This window comes from Saccostrea echinata, unplaced genomic scaffold (assembly GCF_033153115.1).
Source record: "Saccostrea echinata isolate AGI-Se365-2 ecotype Australia unplaced genomic scaffold, CSIRO_AGI_Sech_v1 ptg000054l, whole genome shotgun sequence".
NCBI lineage: Eukaryota > Metazoa > Mollusca > Bivalvia > Ostreida > Ostreidae > Saccostrea > Saccostrea echinata.
In genome coordinates, this window is record NW_026889803.1 from 26,719,637 (window position 1) to 26,746,480 (window position 26,844).

General features: G+C 35.0%; 3 protein-coding genes across 4 annotated transcripts; all 3 read left to right on the top strand.

The window, feature by feature from the left end:
* The first annotated feature begins 6 nt into the window (after window positions 1–6).
* Window positions 7–9,316, top strand: LOC133204516 (transport and Golgi organization 2 homolog). Of its 2 annotated transcripts, none has more exons than XM_061340266.1 (8): window positions 7–90; window positions 1,573–1,729; window positions 1,961–2,080; window positions 4,995–5,112; window positions 5,636–5,712; window positions 6,646–6,805; window positions 8,105–8,239; window positions 8,791–9,316. In XM_061340266.1, exons 2-8 carry the CDS (start codon window positions 1,588–1,590, stop codon window positions 8,918–8,920), a joined length of 882 nt encoding a protein of 293 aa, XP_061196250.1. In that variant the 5' UTR covers window positions 7–90; window positions 1,573–1,587; the 3' UTR covers window positions 8,921–9,316. The 2 variants fall into 2 exon arrangements, with proteins under 2 accessions (XP_061196250.1, XP_061196249.1); XM_061340265.1 differs by having other exon boundaries at window positions 13–26.
* Window positions 9,317–14,783: 5,467 nt separating this feature from the next.
* LOC133171778 (uncharacterized) lies at window positions 14,784–16,092 on the top strand. Its single transcript, XM_061306578.1, has 6 exons — window positions 14,784–14,922; window positions 15,047–15,098; window positions 15,223–15,430; window positions 15,533–15,601; window positions 15,788–15,869; window positions 15,958–16,092. Exons 1-6 carry the CDS (start codon window positions 14,834–14,836, stop codon window positions 16,019–16,021), a joined length of 564 nt encoding a protein of 187 aa, XP_061162562.1. The 5' UTR covers window positions 14,784–14,833; the 3' UTR covers window positions 16,022–16,092.
* Window positions 16,093–21,703: 5,611 nt separating this feature from the next.
* LOC133204745 (uncharacterized) lies at window positions 21,704–25,402 on the top strand. The gene is made up of 2 exons (XM_061340486.1): window positions 21,704–21,805; window positions 24,452–25,402. Exon 2 carries the CDS (start codon window positions 24,452–24,454, stop codon window positions 25,400–25,402), a length of 951 nt encoding a protein of 316 aa, XP_061196470.1. The 5' UTR covers window positions 21,704–21,805.
* The last annotated feature ends 1,442 nt before the right edge of the window (window positions 25,403–26,844 follow it).

The window sequence follows — 26,844 nt, forward strand, 5'->3', positions numbered from 1 at the left end:
TGACACTGACAGACGTTTCGGAACAGGTGTGCCAAGTTATAACTTAGCCTTTGTTCAGGTTTTGGTTTCCAGTTTGTTATGTTATAGGAGGTACAAATTAACTGCTTAATTTGTTTTTAAAATGCAATAATATATAATTTTATTGCTTAAAAGTCACTTTTTACCAGCCAAGCTTCACTAAAAATATAAAGCTGACCAATATGTTAAAGTTTGTAAAAGAAAAAAAAGCCTAGAAAGTAATGATAACCCAGTTGGTAGAGCACCTGACTAGTGATTCAGGGAACCCGGAGTTGAATCCTGGTCTGGTACATCATAATATTTGAGTCCTCACAACTTAAACTAGTAAAAGTAAAACTTGTAATTGTACTGTCTCTTATTTATATGTATCATGCAGGATAACATTTTAAATAGGGTTTTCCATAAGAAAAATTCAGTTATTGAAATGGTGAAAATGACAGGAAGTCGGGTGGCTGCCAGAAGGGTACCCCATTTGTCCGGATAACTCCTAGCTGAGCTACAGTTTTCAAGATAGGAATTTCTTATTTTGCAGATCATTTGTACATAAATATATCAGAGATGTGCATAGAATTTGAATTTCAAATTTGGAAAATATATACTTTTAGGGTATCCTATTTGTGTGGATAACTCCTCCTACAGTTTTCAAGATGGGAATTTTTAGGGTGAAAGCTCAAGTGAGCTTTTCTGATCACCCATTGTCCGTCGTCCGTCCATCTGTAAACTTTTCACATTTTCAACTTCTTCTCAAGAACCATTGGGCCAATTTTAACCAAAGTTGGTAAAAAGCATCCCTGAATAATAGGGATTCTAATTGTTGAAATGAAGCACCAAGCCCTCTTCCAAGGAGAGATAATCAAGAAAAGACAAAAATGGGTGGGGTCATTAAAAAAAGCTGAAACTTATTTGGAAGCTTCCTGAAGTAGTGTAGATTTTAAATTGTTCAAAACATGGCCTCCTGGGGTAGGGTGGGGCCACTATAGGGAAACGAAGTTTTGCATTGAATAAGAAAAATCTTTAAAAATCTTTTTCTCAAGAACCACTGGGCCAGAAAAGCTGAAACTTATGTGGAAGCTTCCTGAGGTAGTGTGAATCTAAATTATTCAAATCTTGGCCCACGGGGGTAGGGTGGGGCCACAATAGGGAAACAAAGTTTTACATTGAAATTTATAAGAAAAATCGATGTTCTGGCATATTGCGATTCATTAACAAAAAATTGTATTGCGATACATTTTTCCAGTACTGATACACCGACAAAATGATTGGGCTTTAGATTTATGAAGTAAAATATGAAATTAAAGGTGTCAGAAATGTTTTCAATCATGCCAAACAGTACCAAACGGTAAAGGTTTCTGTTGTATGGTTGCAGTTTGTTGCCAAACTGTAGTGAAATCAACTAGAACTTTTTTGTTACTACGTATTTATTTTGAATGTGTTGGAATAAGGATACATATATACTAGTCACTTTAGTATGGTATATAGGTATTTCATTGTGGACAACATAATAGTTTTCACTATGACAAAAAGCAGCTGAGGGAATCTTTTTTTTTTTTCCAGTTGAAATCTTCAAGAATGTGTGTTTTATTTCTCTATTTCAATGACACACCAGAACCCAACAAATACAGATTGATTATTGCTAGTAACAGAGATGAATTTTGGGATCGAGCGACCAAGCCACTAGATTACTGGGATCACGACAAGAACTGCATGAGTGGTAATTAAAAGCTTCATTCAGTAATTCAATCAACACTTCAACTTTATTAGGTCACAATTTTTTTGCATTATTTCTTTGCATTATTTCATATGTGAAAGACATCTTTGACAAACTATTTGCTGGCTTAAATGTTGCTAGTATTAAGCTCTTCATTTTTTTAGATAGGTTTTACAGATTATATACAGTCATGTAGGTATATGTATTTATGTGAAAAAAATAGGTTTGTTTCAGGGCAAGATTGTCATAAAGAGAATGTGGGAGGAAGCACTTGGCTGGGAATGTCTAAAACTGGGAAAGTTGGAGTACTTCTAAACATACTAGGGTTCAATGACATTCATAAAGAGAGCAGAGGTAAGGAAAACAGGAATTATTTACAAATATTACACTAAAACTTGATTAGAAAGTTGAACATATTCATATCATGACCACCCAAAAAGTAGATAACATTTATCTCTTCACCCCCACCCCCCACCTTATTACGAAAATATAATGAGCCTATATTTTCTATGGAAAAAAAATACAGTCTACATGTATACATGTATGTCATAAGGAAAAATTTAAAAAATCGCCCTCCTTTCTCAGAAAATAAGACTGAAGTTTTAAAGCTTCCTCATTGCCGCCAATTTTTAGCTCACCTCGACGAAGTCGAGATGAGCTTATGCTATACCCCTGTCGTCGGCGTTAGCGTCAGTGTCCCAGGTTAAAGTTTTAGGAGCAAGTCCCATTCCCAAGTAACTATAAGCCTTACCTGGACCAAACTTGCATGGATGATGCATCTAGGGATGGACACTACCAAACTTGCTTCGGATGCTGGATCTGACCTAGATTTTCCAGATGAGTGACCAGGTTAAAGGTTTAGGAGCAGGTCCATTCCTAAGTAACTATAAGCCCTACAGGGTTAAAAACTCCCTAAAATTACAACTCGCAAATAATTGCGAGTACCAAGAAAGTGAACTCGCAATTTTATAAGACTACTCGCAATTTTCATATAAAGTTAAATTTAAATAAATTAAATACATGTAACTTAAGGAAAAAGTAACTACTGTACAATACACATAATAAAACTACAGTGTGACTTTTATTTAAATTACTGATTTAAATCAAAAGCATTGTGTTCTGTCATATTATATAATTTTGCTACAGTTTCAATGCAAAAAAAAATCAACTCGCAAGTTTTTGCGAGTTACCTAATTTTTAACTCGCAATTTGGGAATTCTAACTCGCATTTTGCGAGTTGTATATAGTTAATTTCGAACCCTGCCCTACCTGGATCAAACTTGCATGGATGATGCATCTAGGGATGGACACTACCACACTTGCTTCGGATGCTGGATCTGACCTAGATTTTCCAGATGAGTGACCAGGTTAAAGTTTTAGGAGCAGGTCCATTCCCAAGTAACTATAAGCCCTACCTTGACCAAACTTGCATGGATGATGCATCTAGGGATGGACACTACACACTTGCTTCAGATGCTGGATCTGACCTAGATTTTCCGGATGAGTGACCAGGTTCAAGTTTTAGGAGCAGGTCCATTCCCAAGTAACTATAAGCCCTACCTTGACCAAACTTGCATGGATGATGCATCTAGGGATGGACACTACCAAACTTACTTCGGATGCTGGATCTGACCTAGATTTTCCAGATGAGTGATCAGGTTAAAGTTTTAGGAGCAGGTCCATTCCCAAGTAACTATAAGCCCTACCCGGACCAAACTTGCATGGATGATGCATCTAGGGATGGACACTACCACACTTGCTTCGGATGCTGGATCTGACCTAGATTTTCCACATGTGAGAGCAGGTTTAGATTTAGGAGTAGTCTCGTTCCCAAGTAACTATAAACCCTACCTGGACCAAACTTTCATGGATGATGCATCTAGGGATGTACACTAACCAACCTGCTTTGAATGCTGGATCTGACCTAGATTTTCCACATGAGTGAATTTTAGCCATATTTTAACCAAATTAGCATGGATGATGTATCTAGGGATGGACACTTCCAGACTTGCCTTGGATTCTGAATCTGACGTACATTTTCCAGATGAGTGACCAGGGTAATTTTTTTGGAGTAGCTATATAATATTATGGCCTGTTATGATTAAACTTGCATAGATGGTGCATCTAAGGATGAAAACTTCCAGACTTGCTTTGGATGTTGGAACTGACCAAAATTTTCTTGATTACCAAACAAGTCAAAAGTTTTTTGAGCAGGTCTATAATTAAATCAAACTTGCATGGATATTGATCTTGGGATGTACCCTAACTAGAAAAAAAATATGTGAAATTTGCCTTACATGTAGATAACATTCGTCAAGGTGAGCTTCGTAATCTTTGATTACCTATGTTTTATTTTCTGATACTTAAATAGTATACAAAAATATAATATATATTCTAGGATATAAGAAAAAGTACTGATTACAGAAACAGTTCAAATGAAACTAGAACTGTCCTAATAAGACTATAACCCCATCCCACATCCCTTCCACACAGCAACTCAAGAAAGAGCACACTTTAAAATATAGCTTTAAGACCAATGTCATCATAGCAACAACAAAAAATTGCAAAGGCCAAACAAAAAAATATGTGTGGTTCCGGTTACACCTCCAAAAAAATTAGGGTAGGTAGGTAGGGATTTTTTTTTTTTTTTTTTTTTTTTAAACAAAATGATTTTCTTAATTTTCTAAATAATACCTATTACTGCTTTGCAAATGACATTTAGATGTGGTGTGATAATATACACTGTACTAGACAATATTGGTAGGGGACACGGTCACACCTACGTGCTAGCTTGCTTTGGATTTAACACTATTAAACACTTGCACAATGTTGTGCAAGGAGGCCATCATTGCTAAAACTTAAACCAGAGCCATTGATGGAAATCGGGGAAAATTTCCGGAAAAAATATGAAAATTGCAAAAAAAAAGTTTAGGGTCGGTGGTATAAAATAGGGACGGTCGGGTAACCGGAACCACACATATTTTTTTATTTGGCCAAATATACTGCAAATTCCTGTGGGGGTAAAAAGTCTTTAAAAAATCTTCTGAAGAACAGCAGGGCCTTGTGTTATTGACTGAGATACACATTTCTTGTCTTTTTTCAGTTTTTGATTTTCATTAACAGTTAAATTCCCATAGTTAGGAAAAAATAAAAATTCATTCAGTTTGGTCTGATTTTGTACACATGCAAGTACTCTGCACCAAGACACACAGTTCCATATATATTAGTTTCTGATTTCAATGAAAGGTGTTTCCTTTGTTACTTTCAGGACATTTAGTCAGAAATTTCCTCACTTCAGACCTAAACTGTCATTTATATATAAAACTGTGTGTACGACCAAAGAAGGATTTATACAATGGTTTTCATCTTCTACTTCTAGATTGCAGGTAAGACAATAAACTGTATACACTAATTGAAAATCATATTGCTATGCTATAGTTTTGAGAGTCAGTACACTGTACCAGAATTAAAATGACTATGGTTTTGGCTGTGCCAAAGAAATGACATGTGCCTAATATGTTTATGGTCAAAATACTTCAAGGTCCCCATAAAAAAGAGAAGATACAATTTCTTTTTAGAGTAGTTTGAAATTTGTCATATATTAAAAATTTACATTCTGTTTTGTATGAGTACCTTACAGGTATCAATTATGATCTTGACTCAAGGTCATACTACAAATAGGAAAGTATACACATGGGATTAAGTACTAAACTAAAAAAAAAATACCAGTATATCACTCACATTATAACTCCTTTGTAAGGGTAACTAAGTGAAACATATTGGTATCCAGTTTAGAAACCAGGATTTACTGTACTGATACAGAGAATTGAGCAATCTTAGTCTGTCAAGCTAACTTAAGTTGGTGTTGTTGTTTTAAATTACTTTAGATTTGATTCATTTGTATTGCAGCAGCAAGAATACAGACGTGGCTTATTTCAATAACAAAGTAGATGCTTGTAATTGTGAAGATATTCCTCAAGATAATGGTAAGACAATAAAACCATTATAATATACAATTATTGCTGTTTTTGAGGTCAATACAATGATTTAGTACAATATTCACTGAGCCTAAAGGGTGAGGTGAATACTGTACTTTGAATGTGGCTAAATCATCGCATTGACTGAAAAAAAAAAACCGAAACAATAATTGTTTTACTATACCATTTAATGATTAATTGATACAAACTCATTAAGCAATCCAATGTGCTATCTTACTTGTTGAAGTAATAGCCAAATCCCCTGAGAGAAACAGGGTTAAAATAAACATGCAGTTGTAATAATTTGGAATTATTTAATCTATTTTAGTGCAATGTAGAAAAAATAAATGTCAGACAATACAAGTAGGATCAATTTTGAAATGGGGGACATTATAAGAAAAAAAGTTGGGGGAGGGGACAGGCCTCCTGCACCCTTACCCCGGATTTTTTGTGCATGAATGTTATGTTCATCTGAGTGGAGGTAGGGTGCATGTGAAATAACTTTCCAGAACTATTTCTATGAATTTAGAATTTCCCTATCTATTTTTAGTCCAATGTAGGAAAGATAAATCCTTAATGTTCACCTGAAAAGTCATGTTGCTGGTGAACATAACATAGTATTTTTTGTACAATGTTGGATCTCAACTAATCAGGGAGCTAGGAATCATTCAATCATATAATAATATATACACACAGATATAATTGTTATTTTCTGCAGTTTGCATTTTAACTTAAAATTCCTACATTTCCAATTTTATTAACCAAAGGTGTTGTTATTTTGCAATTTGTGTTATTTTTTTTTATTTTGCCTGAATTACTCAGACAAATACAGAAATTACATGACTGGTAGATATGCTATTTATGCATGCTAAAGAGTTTTCTTGTAAAGTACATGTTGCAAAATTTTCATAGTTTATTAACATTACTGTCATTTATTCACAGATTATATCTGCCTGGGGAATTCTGTGTCTGGAAAGACACCATGGAAAAAAGTTGCAAGAGGAAAGGAATTATTTAAAAATATCATAAGAGACTTTAATCACAAGGATAAGAAAGCAGAACTAAGGAATGAACTTGTCTCATTGCTTCAGGATAGTACAAGGTTTGTCTGAATCCATGGCTTTATTTGAATTTGACTTTCCTCATACTCAGTTTTCTTCAGTTCTGAGCCTGAATTAAATTAGAAACAAGAAATGTTTTAGAGAACATAAATCCTCCTCGTATGGCAATATTTAAAAGGATCAAATTTAAATTTAGAATGTCTGTAATGATGGGATATCTACTAGTCAGGGGCTAGCATAATGCTAAGATTGATATCTATCAGACCTCATTATCATTAGACATAGGAATTTACTTCTCAGAGAGTACTGGTGTACCAAGTTTTAAGTCTGTAAAGCAAATGGTTCTCAAGATACTGAGGTGACAATATGTTCCAATGTCCAGAGTTGTTTGATCCTTTTGACCTCAAAATCAATAGGGGTCATCTACTCCTAAGGGAGTACCAGTGTATAAAGTTTGATTTCTGTCAAGCAAATGGTTCTCAAGATATTTAACTGAGAATATTTTCACTTGTTTAGAGTAGTTTAATAGGTTTGGCCCTTGACCTTGTGACCTTAAATTTTTCAATATTTCTTTCAATATAATGTCTAATTAGGAAATTCTAATTGTGTAAAATGTAAAATTAATATAGAATCTTACAAATTGTTTCCCAGAAACTTTATAGTAACAAAACTTCATATATATCTAAAGCTTTGCAAAAAAATTTATTGAACTGAAAGTTGTACGTTTTCCTTTTTTTCTCCAATTAGTGTCTTGGTCAAACATAATGTTGTTTACCTAAACATATATCACTTCTGTAGTGAGAGAATCACCCATTTAAGCAAATTAAGGGACTTGAATTTTGGAAGGAAAAATTTTGTATCATTTATCCTTAAGCAGTTTCAAGTTGTTTAATAAGTGATATCAATATTATAAATTAAAAAAACATGGGATAAACATTTATTTTCATGGCAAAATGTCGCAAATTTAAAGCTTTGAAAATTTTTCGTCACACGCAAAACCCCAATGGAGATTTTCAAAAGTTGGCGTGTATGTCAAAATTAATAGGGGTCATATACTCTTAGGGTACCAGTGTACCACATTTGATGTTTGTCAGGCAAAGGAATACTGAGTGTTCAATATCTTCCTATGGCCAGTTTGACCTTTGACCTTGCGACTTCAAAATCAATAGGGGTCATCTACTCCTTGTGGGTAACCAATGTATGTCTGTCATTCTATAAAGGAGTCTAGAGATATTGAGCAGTCAATATATTCTTGCTATCTCTGTGTAATGTGACAAAAATGTACATTTACTTATATCATATGACCTCTTAAATATATTATGATGTTTGTAATATTAAAGTTTTGCAGATGATGAGATTTTAAAAAAACAGGCTCAAAATAGTCATCCAGATGAAAGTTCAGAAGACCTAGACAGGCATGTTCATCGGTTGAGCTCCTTATTTGTAAAGATGCCTGAACAGCGTTATGGAACCAGGTAGTTTAATTGTATTCAGCTCTATGTCAACCATCTCAAAAGATATTAACATTTTTAAAATACTAGAAATGTTAGAGATTTTAAGATGTATAATATTGTAATTTAATGATGGCGTATGATCTTGTAATTTAATGATGGCACTTGTTGATTTTACAGTGATCAAAAAGGATTTTTGAAACATTTTTATAGAAGTATAGATTACATGTAATAATAAAAATAGGTTGCTTGTCCAAGTCAAAAACTAAGGACATTGTCAAATCATGGTCTTTAACTGAGAATCTCTGAAATTTAATTAAAAAATTCAACTACAATTTGTAAAACTGATATGCAGACATCCTTGTGTACATCGTCTGAAACCCACGGCCAATCTCGCATAATTATGCTTATTCAATAAGCGTATGCGAGATTGGCCGTGGGTTTCTGACGATGCCTTGTGTAGTGCATATTCACATTTGTTATCATTTTAGTGTGAGCATGAAGATGAAGGAGACAAGTATGAGTGATGTTGTCCAAAGGCCTATTATCTCTATCAGTCTCATCTACTTTTTCAGGACCCATTCAATTATAACTGTGGACTATGAAGGACATTGTGAATTTTTGGAGAAAACCCTACTTACTCCTGTAGATGAAGATAATTTTCAGTGGAAGGACACTGTTTTCCAGTTTGACATACAATCCTGAAAGTAAAGACCGAGTAAATCTCCATGTGAGAACTGTATGCTTAGCTTAAGATACTTACAGCATTGTTACAAAGTTATTTTGAAACAACAATCATTAAAAGTTATTATTTGAGTAGTATGGTCACACTGAAATATGTTTTGACTCGGTTGCCAATGCCTGTCTTCAAAATGTCATATTTTTTCCCCCAAAGGATTAATACAGTATCGTAATAAATTATTAACTGAATATAATGAATTAGAGATACAATGCAGTTTGTTTGGCTGTTGTTAGTAACCCCCCCTTTTTTTAGAGTGTAAAGTGTACATCTGTGAAAGGTCAATGTCCCATAGTTTTATATATTTTTGTAGTGATCATGCCTCCTAAATGAATACCGGTACTCACACATATCCCAGTTTTTTAGCTCACCTGAGCCGAAGGCTCAAGTGAGCTTTTCTGATCACATTTTGTCTGTAGTCCGTCTGTCCGTCTGTCTGTCCGTCTGTCCGTCTGTAAACTTTTCACATTTTCGACTTCTTCTCAAGAACCACTGGGCCAATTTCAACCAAACTTGCCACAAAGTATCCTTGGGTAAAGGGGATTCAAGTTTGTTCAAATGAAGGGCCACGCCCTCTTCCAAGGGGAGATAATTAAGAATTCGTGAAAAATTAATGGCATCATTAAAAAATCTTCTTCTCAAGAACCACTGTGCTTGAAAACATGAAACTTATGTGGAAGCATCCTCAGGTAGTGTAGATTCAAATTTGTTCAAATCATGACCCCCGGGGGTAGGGTGGGGCCGCAATGGGCGATCAAAGTTTTACATAGGAAATATACAGGAAAAATCTTTAAAAATCTTCTTCTCAAGAACAGCAAAGCCATACTTGGTCATATTTATATGGTAGCATCCTCAGATAGTGTACATTCAAGTTTGTTCAAATCATGACCCCCGGGGGTCGGGTGGGGCCACAATGGGCGATCAAAGTTTTACATAGGAATATATAGGAAAAATCTTCAAAAATCTTCTTCTCAAAAACAGCAAAGCCATGATTGGTCATATTTACTTGGAAGCATCCTCAGGTAGTGTAGATTCAAGTTTGTTCAAATCATGACCCCCGGGGGTAGGGTGGGGCCACAATGGGCGATCAAAGTTTTACATAGGAATATATAGGAAAAATCTTTAAAAATCTTCTTCTCAAGAATAGCAAAGCCATGATTGGTCATATTTACTTGGAAGCATCCTCAGGTAGTGTAGATTCAAGTTTGTTCAAATCATGACCCCCGGGGGTAGGGTGGGGCCACAATGGGCGATCAAAGTTTTACATAGGAATATATAGGAAAAATCTTTAAAAATCTTCTTCTCAAGAATAGCAAAGCCATGATTGGTCATATTTACATGGAAGCATCCTCAGGTAGTGTAGATTCAAATTTGTTCAAATCATGACCCCCGGGGGTCGGGTGGGGCCACAATCGGCGATCAAAGTTTTGCATAGGAATATATAGGAAAAATCTTTAAAAATCTTCTTCTCAAGAACAGCAAAGCCATGATTGGTCATATTTACATGGAAGCATCCTCTCATAGTGTAGATTCAAATTTATTCAACTCATGACCCCCGGGGGTCGGGTGGGGCCACAATGGGCGATCAAAGTTTTACATAGGAACACATAGTAAAAATTCTAAAAAAATAACAATTTGTTAAGAATAGCAAAGCCATGATTGGTCATATTTATATGGTAGCATCCTCAGATAGTGTACATACAAATTTGTTCGAATCATGACCCCCGGGGGTTGGGTGGGGCCACAATGGGCGATCAAAGTTTTACATTGGAACACATAGTAAAAATCTTTAAAAAAAACTATTTGTTAAGAATAGCAAAGCCATGATTGGTCATATTCATATGGAAGCATTCTTAGATAGTGTACATTCAAGTTTGTTCAAACATGACCCCTGGGGGTCGGGTGGGGCCACAATGGGTGATCAAAGTTTTACATAGGAATACATAGGTTAAATCTTTAAAAATCTTCTACTCAAGAACAGCAAAGCCATGATTGGTCATATTTAAATGGAAGCATCCTCAGATAATGTAGATTCAAATTTGTTCAATTCCTGACACCCCCCCCCCCCCCAATCACTTTTATATTTAAACTTTTCAACCCTTCAAGATTGAAGTGATTTCTGCTTTTTCCTAGCCATAGTGCTCAGGTGAGCGATGTGGCCCCTGGGCCTCTTGTCTGCTTATATCAGAATTTTTCATCACCCTTCAGTCTTAATGAATTTGTTTTATTTCAAATATGCAGTCAAACCCCATTAAATCTCAAACTTGTTGGAACCAAGATTAAACTTTTAAAAGAGATATTGAAGGATTTGAGATAATGAGAGTAAAAGACATAAAGAAAAAGTGGTTGGGACTGCCAACTCACTTCGACATATCCCTGGTATTGGAGATATCGGTGTTTAAGATATCGAAATTCAAATAGATGACGGATCAATATTGTCTAACATTATGTTGATCTGAATGTCAATCACAATGAACTTAAGCTTCACATTAATTCATTTCATTTCCTTTCTTAAACAATGATCCCAAAATGATTTTATCAATCTGACATTGTGTCCTTGATGGTATCAAAAATACTCTCACTATCAATTTAATGAAATATTTATATCTTACACTGTATTTTTTGTTTGATTTGTCCAACATCTAGTTGATCTCTCAAATATGATTTTATTGACATTTTTTACATATGCTAGCTTTAAAATGGACCACCTCAGGAGCTTGTGCATTGTTTATATTTATATACACATGTATTATATAGTCCTTACCCTATGCTAATTTCTTTGTTAAAAAATCTTTGTGGTGCTCAATTTTAATAAAATCCAAAGCTTATTCATTGCTTCTTGTGGAGATATATTTTTGGAGAGATTTTTTTATAATGCAGTACATCCATGCTGGCCATTGCTGGGACAATCTTTATAAAGCCCACACATCCCATAATCCTACCCAATTTCCATGATATATATCTCTCTGCCAATAATGAATGGGATTCGAAATATACTCAGGACCTCCCGCTTACAACGTGCATTACTCTACCACTGAGCTACAGGGCTGATGTACCCAGTTCCACGTTACAAAATATTGTTGTGGTTACAATTTACAAAAATTAAGAATATTTAATTATCTGAATCAATGCATCAAGAAATAGTTATGCATGTAGTTTGAGAAATCAACTCTATGTGTTATCTTGCTGTTCTTTTTGTTCACTCTAAATGCCTTACTCAAATTTTGTAAATATATAAGCATACTATCTGGAATTTGAGTAAATTTTGCAGATCAAGCTTAAAAGCCATATAATACTGTAGGCAAAAAATGAACACTATCAAAGAGTAATTTCAGTACAAGGGTATCATTTTTTAAACATTTCAATCATATGGCAAAACCAAAATTTACTTACACATGTACTTAATCAGTACAACCCTGACCATTTAATATTAAAAGATTCAACCAGCTTTTTGAAATGCACCTCTACTATTATGTGGGGCTGAAATTTCACATGCATTTATATATAATGAGCCCACATTGTTATACCAAATAATGACGTTGAACTCAGGCTTTGTTCTAGTTTACTTCCAAAGGTTACATATATATCAAAAAGAGATTTTAAAATCAATATAAGTAAAATTCAAAGGTATAGCACTTTGAATGAAAAACTTTTGGATTGTTAAATTCCTGGCTTCGAGATTCATCATCTTACAAAGTTCAAAGATCAAATGTTAGCAAAACAGACTTGAAGTTTGAGTCAAAAATAATAAGTTATTAAAAGTGCACCATGCTCCCTGCTGTCCATTTAGTTTCTTATGGATGCATTTGTTGGCCCTGTGGTTTTAGCTGCAGAATTCATATGACTTGAGTCTGGTACATTTTTTTTTTTGAAAGCATACTGTGGTATATGAACTACTAGGTAAATTTAGGAGTACAAGGACCTTGTACTCCTAAATTTATCTAGTAGTTAGGAAGTGGGATGGGGAGAAGAAAGGGTAAAACTGAGAAATGATGAAGAAGAAAGAGGAGGGGAGGAAGTAAGTTGGGAGAAGACTACCATGCCCCTTGTCCACCCATAATTTAGTAACTAATTGTTTTCCTTTCCCAAAAAATATACTTAAGTTAAAGCAAAACACCTGCAGGACAGGGTTTGCTGGATAAGCAAAGAAGGCCTTGAGGGAAAGAGAGGGGGAGGGGAAGTAAGTTGGGAGAAGGTTAGTATCACGCCCCTTGTCCACCCATAATTTAGTAACCAAGTTGTTTTCCTTTCCCAAAAAAGTATACTTAAAGCAAAATACTTGCAGGTTAGGGTTTGTTGTCTAAGCAAATGATGCCTATCCATGCATCTCGATGCGTTGCTGCTGCATACTGAGGAGTCAGTGAAAGTGAATATACTTGGGCTAATGCAAATAGTACCCCAAAAAACATGAAAACAATAGAACTATTGTATTTATATGTATACTCTGTTATTTGATTATCAAATTACTCATAATAAACGTCTTAATTTCAAGTAATAAATAATATTAGGGCCTAGACATTCACTCAGCCTTTTTAAATTATTCCGCCTTCAGCACTACCTTGTGATGTCAGTAAAAATGGCGGTCTTTGACTTCGATCTAATCTGGACTTTAATTTTACCACAGTGGTTGATGTAAGTACAGGGATGTTAGATGTTTTGAGAGATACAGACATTGTCTTACGATAAGATATATTAAATAAGCCCAAATATGAATCAATGTCAACTGATGTAACGTCTGCATGGCTTAAGATGAAATGAAATTTGGTCTAGGTCTAATGAATGCCATTCAAAGAAAAGAAAAGAGGATCGCGACGATCTAGGCCAAATTAGCATAAATGTCACTCAGATGCTGATAAAAGGGCACTATTCAGTCTTGCTTGAACTCCTCTATAAGACGTCATTTTTCATCAATATCTACGTGACTTGCCGTGCAAGTGTGAAGCCATTTTATATTGAGAGTACGGAAAGTTATTTTAGATGTTTCTTTTCGTCTGTTTGGTTATCAAATGAATAGATATTGCATTTCATGCAGGTTCTTATTGACAAGCACACTTGCTTGGTGAATATTATCATAAAAGGACGGATGAATAGGTATTATTCCGCCAGAATATCGTTGTCATGACGTCATAGAAACGCCTATGTAAACAAAGCAAAAAGAAACAACTCTCATCACGGATTTATATATAAAATATGCTCGATATTGTGCCTATTCGTATAGAATTTTACTTCTTGTGTTAAAAGTAAATGTCTGCATTAAGAGTGTTTTTCCAAAGCTAGACTTTGGCTAACTGAAATTCCACAATAAAAAATCAGGCAACCATGTGTTTTTCTATGGAAGAACAATGTCGTATGTAAGAAGACATTCTCAACGGAATATTTTAATTTTTTTTTTGTTAAAATGATTCTTCAAGTTGTAATTAATATACTCATGCCAAAAAAATGATAGAAATTTGTACGACTTACGCGTGAAAAATTTCTAAACAAAACAGGGAGATCCTGAAGACTTCTTTTTACATCGTTTTATTGAAATATCACGAAATAGACTTGTCATTTGAATAATTCCAATGGGTATTCTAAAGGAATATCTTTCAGGAATTCGGGTTATTACTGTTATAAATCATTTTATGGTAAAAACGTTCACAAAACTGACAAAACAGTGTTTATCAAGAAACACAAAACCGAACTCCATCTTGCTTTTTGACGTGAGTACAACGTTTTGACGCTCTCCGCTCATTGGACAGCTCACAACTTTGTAGCCAATCAGCACGAGAAAAATTGAGCCAATCGGCATCAGGTATATTCCCTGGATAGTATATAAGCACGAGAATTCAAGGCTTGGCATCAGTTGCATTCCAAGCATTGTCAAAGCAAGACGCAAGATGAAAACCTCTATGCTTATTAGATCTTCCGCACTTCTTGGCACATTCTTGTCATCAGCAGGACGTACCATGCATTTGGACATGTATGAGTACGTAAATTGAAATATTTCTATTTATTAACGTTCATTATTTATTTATTTAATAAAAAATTAAATAAATTGTTGATTGCAAAAAGAATGCGTCCTTAGCAACGTCTTTTTGTGTTTTTAACAGGGTTGGTTGTGATGTGTGGCAGTTAAGTAAGGAGATGGGTGCCACCATAGGGGTAAGTTCTTGACTTTTTGATAGAAATATTTTATAATTTTTGAACTTAGTATTTTTGCATGTTTGTTTTGTGTTCTAACAGTCATTTTCTCTTTCTTTCTAACCCTCCCTTTCCCTTCTCTTAGCATGAGCTGCTGTCGCTCGGTGAGAGAGTCAACAGCTTTGCCACAACCACTTCTGCTGCTGCTCTGTCTTTCTTCTCGGCAACAGATCTGCTCTTCTTTCTGGCCTTTCTGCTCTTAGTTACTTCTGTTGTTGGTTCTGTTCAGTTTGTTCGACAGTTCAACACTGCAATGAAAGACCTAAAAAGCAAAATGGCGGGTCTAGTAGAAGGTTAATATTGTTACATGTATTATATATTCTTTGCATTTTCTTTTTCTCTCTCTATCTGTAGGACTTAAACGATGTTTTGATTTATTTTTCTGGTATTTTCAGAAAATATTCATATGAGGCTGGTTTTGAATGCTTTGCTGAACGATGCCGACGAGGCAGAGAAGGCATTAGGTTAGTAAGAGTTTCAATTACTATAATAGTACACGTATGAAGATTTTTAAAGGAAAAAAAATGAATTATGAAGTTTCATGATTCTTTGAAAAGTATAGAGAGTGGAACTGGAGTGAGAAACGGACAGAGTATCAGAAAGTTAAATAATACTTTTTATTTAATGTGTTTTTGAATATTTTGTTGTAGCAATGAAATTGAATGCTTTAGACCAGGAGCAGAAAAGCTTAGCCAAGTGGTTGAATTTTCACACAGAGATGTTCAGCATCAGGTACTATCAATTAACATCCACATATTTTGATTTCATGTTAAGCTTAATGTAGAAAATATTTACAATTAATTTTACATTTTAATTTCAGACTGGACTACATAAGCCACGGCACGGAGAGACATGCTAACATGAGTCGCAGAGACAGGAGATGAATCTGATTTTCTTTATAAGCTCACTGAGCAGTTAAAATTATGTTTTAATAAAATATTGTTGTTGAATGAAACTTCTTTGTCTATCAAATAAAAAAGTTAAAATTCAAGGGACGTAGAAGAAATCTTGCAACAGACTGACAAAATTTAAGAGGAAAAAAAGGAGTATCCTCAAAAAATTTCCAAGCTGATATTATTGATTTAGGTGGAAGGGACCGACAGAAACTATTAACAAATTAAATCTGGTTTTTCTATTTCATGTTATTTCAATATTATATATGTAAAAAAAAAAAGTAGAATAATTTAAAAACAAAAAAAAAACTATGGTTTATTTTTCAGTTTAGATTTTTATGTCAATGACGTGACGTCACAGTGATAAATATTTTGAAAAAAAATTTCGTAAAATGAATTGAAACTTGACCCCCTTGCGGTGCTATAAATGGCACATGTATGCATGCAGAAATAAACCTCGTCAAACTGCACAAAGCGGGTAATAAACTGACGTCAAACAAAGAAGTACCCTTGTAAATGGTAGTGTAAAGGTAAATCATATATATAGAGGATATTCAATGTTTTGTAGATGAATATGGAATTTATTTCACGAGTGGGACAGGATTTTTTGATATTTTCACGAGTGCGAAGCACGAGTGAAAATATAAAAAAATTCTGTCTCACGAGTGAAATAAATTCCATATTCATCTACAAAACATTGAATTTTCTGTTTATTACATTTTCTTTGATTTTCCCTTTGCCTCTGTCTTTTCTTAACACCGTCATAGGCTTGACGTCATAGTTAAGCGGTTGAGACGTCATAGCCTAGCGCTGCAGTTATGTGATTTAAAACATTACATAGCATGAATTTTAGCTACATATTTGGGAAGAAATTTGCAGTTTTAGCTCTATCAAGATGCTTAGTTAATATCTCTATCTTATGACAGGCCAGAAATTAATTTTTACTTACTTTGATTTCCTTTCACACTGTGAGAGAATATCATTTTGGTATCCTTTCACACTGTGAGAGAATATCACTTTTATTCAATAAATAAATCACAGTATTTCACTGTTGAAAATGTAGTAAATTCGTATACGGAACGTTATTGTTTCAACTAGACAGGACTATCGAGTTGATTTAAAAGTTGCAGAACTGAAGATACAGAGACCATAAAGTACAGGGTGTTTCAAAGTACTTTTCCACATTACATTTGATCTTTAACGTAAAAAAGAAGACATTAGTCTTATATAAGAAAAAATTGGGATTTTGTTCTACGTCACAATGTAATGATCGAAACGCTGAAACTTCAGTATGTCTCTGTCTGGTACAAAGTGTTCCGGTCAAGTATCAAAGTTTACTATGAATGTTATTCAAGATTCGGATTCCCGGCCCGGGACAAATATAATGAAAACTTGCTTTTATTATAGGTTTTCATATTATCATGGCATCAGGTCATTATACCCCATTTATAAGGACGGTGCAAAGAAAGTATCCAAATCAGAAAAACGTCATAAAACAGATTCAGCGACAGGCGCGGATCAAGGATTTTTTCGGGGGGGGGGGGGGGGGTTCCACCCCAGACAATAAATTTCCAACCCAAAAATTTCTTAACAAGCAGAAAAAAAAACAAACAAAAACAAAACAAGAGGCCCATGGGCCACATCGCTCACCTGAGCACATTGGCTAGGCAAAAGCACAAATCAGTTCAGTATTGAAAAGATTACGGGGGGGGGGGGGGGGCATGAATTCTAAACAACCTGATGATGCTTCCATGTCAATATAACAAATGGCTTTGTTGTACTTGAGAAGTTTTTTTAAAAAAAATTCCCATATATTCCTTTGTAAAAATTTGATCCCCCATTGTGGCTCCTCCCTATCCCAGGGGTCATCATTTGAACAAACTTGAATCAACACTACCTGAGGATGCTTCCGTATCAATATGACTAAACATAGCTTTTCTGAACTTGAGAAGAAATATTTTTTCTATATGTTCTTATGTAAAACTTTCAATCCCCCATTGGGCCCCACCCTACCCCTGGGGGTCATCATTTGAACAAAATTGAATCAAAATGACTAATCATGGTTTGCAGTTCTTCAGAAGAAGATATTTTCCTATATATTTCTATTTAAGACTTTGATCCTCCATTGTGGCCCACCCTATCCACGGGAGTCATGATTTGAACAAAATAGAATCTACACTACCTGAGGATGCTTCCAAATAAATATGGTCAATCAGGGCTTTGCTGTTCCTGAGAAGAAGATTTTTTAAATTTTTCCTATACATTTCTATGTAAAACTTTGATCCTCCATTGTGGCCCCGCCCTACCCCGGGGGTCAAGATTTGAATAAATTTGAATCTACACTACCTGAGGATGCTTCCGTATAAATATGACAAATCTGGGCTTTGCCGTTCCTGAGAAGAAGGTTTTTCCTATATATTTCTATGTAAAACTTTGATAGTCCATTGCGGCCCCGCCCTAACCCCGGGGGTCATGGTTTGAACAAACTTGAATCTACACTACCTGAGGATGCTTCCATATAAATATGACTCTTAGGAAGATTTTTAAAGATTTTTCCTATATATTTCTGTGTAAAACTTTGATCCTCCATTTTGGCCCCACCCTACCCCCCGGGGTCATGATCTGAACAAATTTGAATCTACACTATCTGAGGATGCTTCCATATAAATATGACTCATCATGGCTTTGCTGTTCTTGAGAAGAAGATTTTTAAAGATTTTTCCTATATATTTCTATGTAAAAATTTGATCCTCCATTGTGGCCCCACCCTACCCCCGGGGGTCATGGTTTGAACAAACTTGAATCTACACTACCTGAGGATGCTTCCATATAAATATGACTCATCATGGCTTTGCTGTTCTTGAGAAGAAGATTTTAAAAGATTTTTCCTATATATTTCTATGTAAAAATTTGATCCTCCATTGTGGCCCCGCCCTACCCCCGGGGGTCATGGTTTGAACAAATTTGAATCTACACTAGCTGAGGATGCTTCCACATGAGTTTCATCTTTCCTGGCTCTGTGGTTCTTGAGAAGAAGATTTTTAAATGGTGCCATTATTTTTTCACTAATTCCTTATTATCTCCCCCTGAAAGAGGGCGTGGCCCTTCATTTGAACAAACTTGTATCCCCTTTACCCAAGGATACTTTGTGCCAAGTTTGGTTGAAATTGGCCCAGTGGTTCTTGAGAAGAAGTCGAAAATGTGAAAAGTTTACAGACAGACAGACGGACGGATAGACAGACGGACAGACGGACGCCGGACAAAATGTGATCAGAAAAGCTCACTTGAGCTTTCAGCTCAGGTGAGCTAAAAAAAAACAAGGGACCATAAATTCTAAATGTATCAAGCCCAGAAAATTTCTTGACCGGCAAAAAACAAACAAATAAACAAAACAAAACCAAAAAAACACACACACACAAACACAAACTTAAACCTAAGTTCTTTTGTAAAACGGGCCCAGAAATTCTTTGTACTGAAAACGTAACATTCTCTTTGACACAAAGGTTGCAAATGACAAATTAATATGCCATGACCCTGATCCAAGGTCATTTGGACAAGGTCCCCGAGGCTGATATCTGGTTCATTAATCTGTGTAGGTGAGATAAAAGTTTGTTTATGACTATTTGAGCAGTTTATATATGCCCTTTGAAAATTCAAGTAGATAACTTATGGTGTAGAAGTCTTTTTTATTTATTTATTTATTTATTTATTTATTTATTTATTTATTTATTTATTTATTTTATTTTATTTTATTTATTTATTTATTTATTTATTTATTTATTTATTTATTTATTTATTTATTTATTTGTTCTTGATGCAATGTTTAAATCATGCAAAGATTTATTAGTCCCGTTAAGATAGCCCTGCCAGGCGCGGATCCAGGAATCATTTCGGGGGGGGGGGGGGGGGTGTCCATCCCAGTCAAAAAAAAAATCCAACCAAAAATTCCTTGACTAGCAAAAAACAAAATACGAACAAAAAAAAAAAAAAAAAAAAAAACGTGAAAAACTTCTATTGTGGTTGTGATGGTGAGGTCCACGTTTTCTAGGGGGGTTCCAAAGTCATTTTTATTTGCTTCAGAATATACTTTTAATAACTGCAAATTCGGGGGGGGGGGTCCGGATCCCCGACCCACCCCCCACCCTCCTCTAGATCCCCGCATGCCTGCTATGGACAATGCATCTATACTATACAAGTATAGCTTATTCAAAAAGCTTTGCCGTCTTTAGCAAAAAAAACATAAAAGGTCGTATTATTCCAGCTGGACAGTTCTTGGCTTTTTATAGACATTACCTGAGGTCCATGTTTTCTAGGGGGTTCCAAAGTCATTTTTTATTTGCTTCAGAATATACTTTTAATAACTGGAAATTCCAAGGGGGGTCTAGATCCCCGACCCCCCCCCCTTCTAGATCCGCGCATGCCTGCTATGGACAATGCATCTACACTATACAAGTATAGCTTATTCAAAAAGCTTTGCCGTCTTCAACAAAAAAAACTTAAAAGGTCGTATTATTTCAGGCTGGACAGTTCTTGGCTTTTTATAGACATTACCTGAGGTCCATGTTTTCTAGGGGGTTCCAAAGTCATTTTTTATTTGCTTCAGAATATACTTTTAATAACTGGAAATTCCAAGGGGGGGGTCTAGATCCCCGACCCCCCCCCCTTCTAGATCCGCGCATGCCTGCTATGGACAATGCATCTACACTATACAAGTATAGCTTATTCAAAAAGCTTTGCCGTCTTCAACAAAAAAAACTTAAAAGGCCGTATTATTCCAGGCTGGGCAGTTCTTGGCTTTTTATAGACATTACCTGAGGTCCACGTTTTCTAGGGGGGGGGGGTTCCAAAGTCATTTTTTATTTGCTTCAGATTATACTTTTAATAACTGCAAATTCCAGGGGGGGGGGGGAGGAGGTACGGACCCCCGACCCCCCCCCCCCTTCTAGATCCGCGCATGCCTGCTATGGACAATGCATCTACACTATACAAGTATAGCTTATTCAAAAAGCTTTGCCGTCTTTAGCAAAAAAATCTTAAAAAGCCGTATTATTCCAGGCTGGGCAGTTCTTGGCTTTTCATAGACATTTCCTCTACCATATAAAAGACAGTGCAAAACAAGTAAAGAGGATAAACACAAATTTTAGCAGGCCCGGAAGGAAGGAAGCAATTTCAGTTGGGGGGGGGGGGCACAGCCATACATTTTCAGTTGGGGGCACTATCAACTACCAAAAATTCCTTTCCTTGACAAGCCAAAAGAAAAAAGTCAGACGTTTTTATTGAGGGGGTACAAGCATATAGTAGCTATGTTTTCTATAGTAATCTATATATCGGCAAAATTATTGGGGGGCATGCCCCCCGTTCCTTCGGCCATGTTTAGTGTTTGCATGCAATAATTTGTTTAAAAAATGTTCATTAATCATGCACTTATTAAGGTGGCATCACAGTATTTTAAAACGCTGTACATTGTATAGACGTCCACAAAGAAGTGTAAAGTGTAAATTGACAAAATAAACAAATTCCCTTCTTTTATAATTTTAAATCTCTCGCGCACTTACTAGTGTCTTGAGAAATTTAGATCCTATGTAAACGAATATTCCTTTTGTACAGATAATCATCCGTTGTTTAAATTAGGTTTACCAACTTGCACTAAATCAAACAAACCGTCAGAAGTTTGCATGTCTTCAGTGTGGTGTATTGTACACGGAACAAAGGACATTGGGCTTAGTATATCTTATACACTGGAGCAGTATGTCAGCGCCTTTTTGATGCCAGAAGGTAAAGTAGCTGTCTATGATATTAACCAATATGTATACTAGATAAATCTGTGTTACTGACATATTTCCCAAGTTAAGCAATTGTCTACATTTTTTAAAATTCTTTTTTGAGAGGAGGCGTTTTAAGACAGAAAAATGTAACGGTTTATTATGAGCTTTATGTTTTACTGTTATAAGTATGTATCTATACATGTATAACAAAACGATTTATCTTGATTAATATAGAGCAGCGAACCTTGTCAAATATTTTTATTGTTCGCACTGGTCGAAAAAAAATGAAGGGCTTTCAAATCTATATTATTGGTCGTCCGTCTGTCTGTCCAGCATCTGGCTTTTTGTTTCCAAAATGCTCCTTCATTTACGGTATTAGTTCCATTTGCCTGAACCTTTCACAACTGCGTAGATATAATTAATTCCTTTAAAATTATCATTTGTAGTTTTTTTACGCAGTCGGGAGAAGGGATGTTGTTTTAAATCTGTCTCCAACATTAAAATAAAAATTATCGTAACTTCAAGCCAGGGAGGGTTTTTTTTTATTTGAAGAAAAGTCTCTCATGACTAGAAGACGTATTCTGGCCTTGATTTAAAGTCATTTGAACAAGGTCAAGGTCACCACACCGATTGAAAGTGTAACAATCTCAGAGATGAGCATGAATTTGTAAAGAAGAAACTTGCAACTTGAAAAGATATAGCAGTCAAGGATACATAATGTTGTTCTTGCTTTTGATGTCTGGTCATTATTTTTCGAATGAATGTTCAGGTTATAAGGTTTTGAAAGCTTTTGAGCATAGAAAGTCGCCAGCTTGATTATTGGATTCATTTCTACGTGCAGTTTGTTCAAATCATGACCCTTAGGGTTACGATGGGGTCAAAATAAAACTTAGAAGGATATAGAGAAAATATTTAAAAATATTCTGAAGAATAGTATGGCATAATTGATCATGTATATTGATATAAAACAACCTCAGCATGTAGTGGAGTTTAAAAGTTTTGGAAAGTCAGTACCTTTGGAAAGGTTACAGTCGCAATAGGTGAAAAGTTTAACATGGGAATAGAGAGAAAAAATCTTTTAAAGAACATCGAGGACAAGGCGACTCAGTGAGCGTTGAGGCCCATGAGCCTCGTGATTTCTTTCAAAATAGGTTTCCACACACACAAAAAAAACTTTTCTTTTTCAACTGTACTTGACAATTTTCGACCACTTTCTATTTAATAACGGAAATCAATATTGATTGGACATTTACCTCCTTCATCGAATCCCGTCGTTTCTATGTTTTCGTGTATTACGTGTACATAATGTTGATCCATAATCCTGAGTTTCTCAAGATGATAAAAGATATATTGCATTTCGTGTGCCCTGGAATTTGTCAAATAATACTATAAAATTAGTTTGGATTGAGAAGTTTTAGAAATTTAATAAAATTTATTGACACACTAAGCATCTGTATAATCTTCTATAATCTCAACAAAAACAGAGCTGTCTGGTAATTAAATAGATATTAGTTACAGTTCAATCAGGAATAGTACCTTGATATCTTTAATTGTACAGATGGGGGATGTTCCATAATCGTGGAAGCTTATGAATTTTAATATATCGTGGTAACCGCATTTATGGCTTAGGCGTTGAAGAAAATTGGAAAATTTGGAGACGGCTCAGATTTTCTTGTATAATGGGGGGGGGGGGGTTACGTATAATATTTTGAAGGATATACATACACAAGTATATTTTTCTTTGTGAAACGTATTTAAAAAAATTAAGCTCATAAATGGGGGGGGGGTTCTTTGCAGGTTGAAAATTATAAATTGTAGAATGACCGTTCGGCTGTTGGTTTATAGACTCTAGAGATGAAAACAGTATAGAAATTGAATAAATTTTGAATTTACTTGGTGGTAGCTATATTATAAATTTGTGTATTTACTGCCGCCTGATAAATTCGTTTCTGTTCTTTCAATTAAAGCCATGATTTGAACAACTTTCTGCAGTATACATAAGGAACTTTTCACATAAATTATGTCGGTTTTAGTTTTCAGTACCCCCACCCCCATTTCCTCTTGAAAAGAATACACTCGTTCATACAACAAACTTGAATTCTGTTAAGTGAACGTTACCCTGTGCCAAACTTTTCTTTAACAAAATCCCATGCTTCTGGAGATGAGTTTCAGATAGTTTTGAATTTCTTAAATTGCAAAACTTTAAAATAACATGAGCATAAAAAAGCTAACAAACAATTATGATAGATGTCGACGGGCAGGCAGACTTAAAAAGTAACTTAGAATAGAAAAACTAAGGCTAAATCTCCTGGAAGAAAACAGTATTTATCAATAAACTGTCAATTCTTTTTAAAATATTACTTATGTTGTGTATCTCTCTATTAAGAAGGCAAAGGATTAAATATAATTGTTTTTCTACGCTATTGTTAACATTGGGAAATTTAAACTTCTGCTTCTCTAGAACACCAAAACGTAATAAGTAAAAGCCTTTATTAAGGTTATCTTAAACGTAAATATTTCTGTTTTCATTGTTATTACATACGGCCTTGCTCCTTTTCCACAATCTAATGGTAAATGATTGATTTCCATGATCTTACATTGTCTGTGACCTGGAAACTTTTGTTTTTAATTCAGTGTTTATTTTCTTTCGATAAAGATGGGAGAAATAGTAAAGCAACTTAATGATGAATTGCGTGGAAAGGAATATATGCGCCAATCCAATCAACCAAAGTTTTTATACAAAGAATTCAGTAGACCAGTCCGTGCAGCGAACCATTTAGAGAATCGTTTGATGTTGGAAAGGATCGCCAAAGCTGCCCATCTCAGCAAACGTAACCACTTTAAATACGACCGTGAACTGGATATGATTCACGAACTTGAGAAAACATTAACTATAAAATCTATTGACTTTGATGGAGAGGAATTTCATAAAGACCACGAAAAACGACGTCACTTTCCTTTCACCAAAGTCCATTCAGTGGCCGATATTCTGGACAGAGTTCCCAACAATTGTGTTTTGGAATTTGGACCAGGAAATCAGATCATTGAAAAAAGACCCAAAAGCAAAAGGAACATTTACACCCAACCATTTGAGAACGATAGGCAACGTTCACGACCTCCAACAAGACAAGGAAAACAAAAATATCCAGTTCTGTCAAATAATATCAAACAAGGGAGGTCCCAGTCGGCATTTCAACGGTCTACGAGAAAGTTACCGCATGGTCTTCAGACTCGACCAAACACCAGTCACTTTTCACGGAACCCGGGGCCAAAAGGGGAGAGTTCTCCAACGGCGAATAGATTGACCATAAATATACTGTCTCTCAATCGTCCTATGACGGGAATATCTCAAACTAGGCCTAGTGATTCTGAAGGACAGTTTTGTACTAAGAAGGGCTCCGATACACCAAATGAAGATGAACACAAATCGAAATCATATCGGACTTTAAAAACTATGTTCACATATAAAGAGGATAACGAACCACCCGTACCCGACAAAAAAGTCGAATCCTTGAAAAGATTAAAGGCAAAAGAAAAACTGACATTTCAGAATTTAGATAGTCGTGTTAAGGCATTTACAAAGAAATTATGTAAAACAAGACAATAAAACTATTTGAAAGACTCCTGAGGTATTAACTGTTGCAATATGTTCAGTTCTGTATTTCGTGATTTTCGAGGTATATAACATGTTTCCATATACCAGGTAGGTGGATTGCATATGTGTCGTTTACTGATTTTTAATTGAAAATAAGTACACGTAGTCGTATACTTATATATTTAATTTTTAAATAAAAATCGGTATACGGCATGAAATATGATTCCTATGTCGTATATTCTTGAAGTCTGGACTTCCATACGATTTTCAACAGATGTAATGGTTTCTGGAAAACAAAATTTCTGCTCCAATAGAACCATGGAATAGGATTTTGTGAAAAACAAAAAATATAACAACATACTTAACTCGAGAAAAGCAAATATCTGTCAATATATATTTTTTTTACCATGATGCATACGTATAAATACGAATTCAAAAATGTTTGTCACTTTAATTTTTGCCTATCCTCATAAAACGATTTTATTCCCAAATGAAATTATCCCAATACCTTTTCACTTAAAGATACGTGTCTAAATAAATTTATTTAGTTCTAAATCCAGTATTTTTTTAGTGTATAGTACATATATTTAAAGATGTTTATAAATGAGAAAGTAAGCACATCACAAAATCATTGCTTCTAGATTCATACTCCCCGCGCTTCTGTTTTCTTGTTTTTTTTTTTGTTTTGTTTTTTTTTTTAGAGCGCAGGTTGAATATATCAAATGCGCGTTTTTTAAAGAGCAGCTTTTCTTATATCAATCAAAAAATCACATACTTTAAAATTTTCAAAAAGCGTACATCTGACTGTAATCTATCCTGGGAAAGTTAACATTTGAGGATCATGTTTTAAAAGTAAGTTTAAAACATACATAAAAACAGACATACAAACTAGTCACTGTAAATGTTCATAAATTAGCTCACTCAAAATTTACCACCATCTTCCTCTTGAACTGATTAGCGCAGTCAGAAATTAGCGCACTTGAGTGTTGAAAACGATAAATATTGGTTTAAATCATGTATTAGCGTAAAAGGAGCTAAAATACGATCAGCGCTAAAATACGTCCGTTTACCGTGTTCTGTAACTGTATATACGGTACATCCCCAATGAGCATTGTCGCATTCATTTTGCAAACCATATTCACTCTTTATTTAATGCACTGAAATTTCCACAAATTGAACTCCTTCTGTACTTTATAAATAAAGTCAAGCACGTATAGAGCTAGTTTTATTCCTATATAATGACATTTTCAAATGTCTTTGTGCACATCGTAAAACCAAATAACTAGATAGTTTTCCTTCAATACAAGTGTCACGATAATCTCCGTGTACTTAAATGCCCTATTCCGCATTAAACAACGCTTTAATTTTGATGACAAAAATACTCGAAAACACTTTCACTATGAGCCACTATAAATTATTCTGTTTTTTCTTTCTTTCAAAAGCCCAAACCGCCT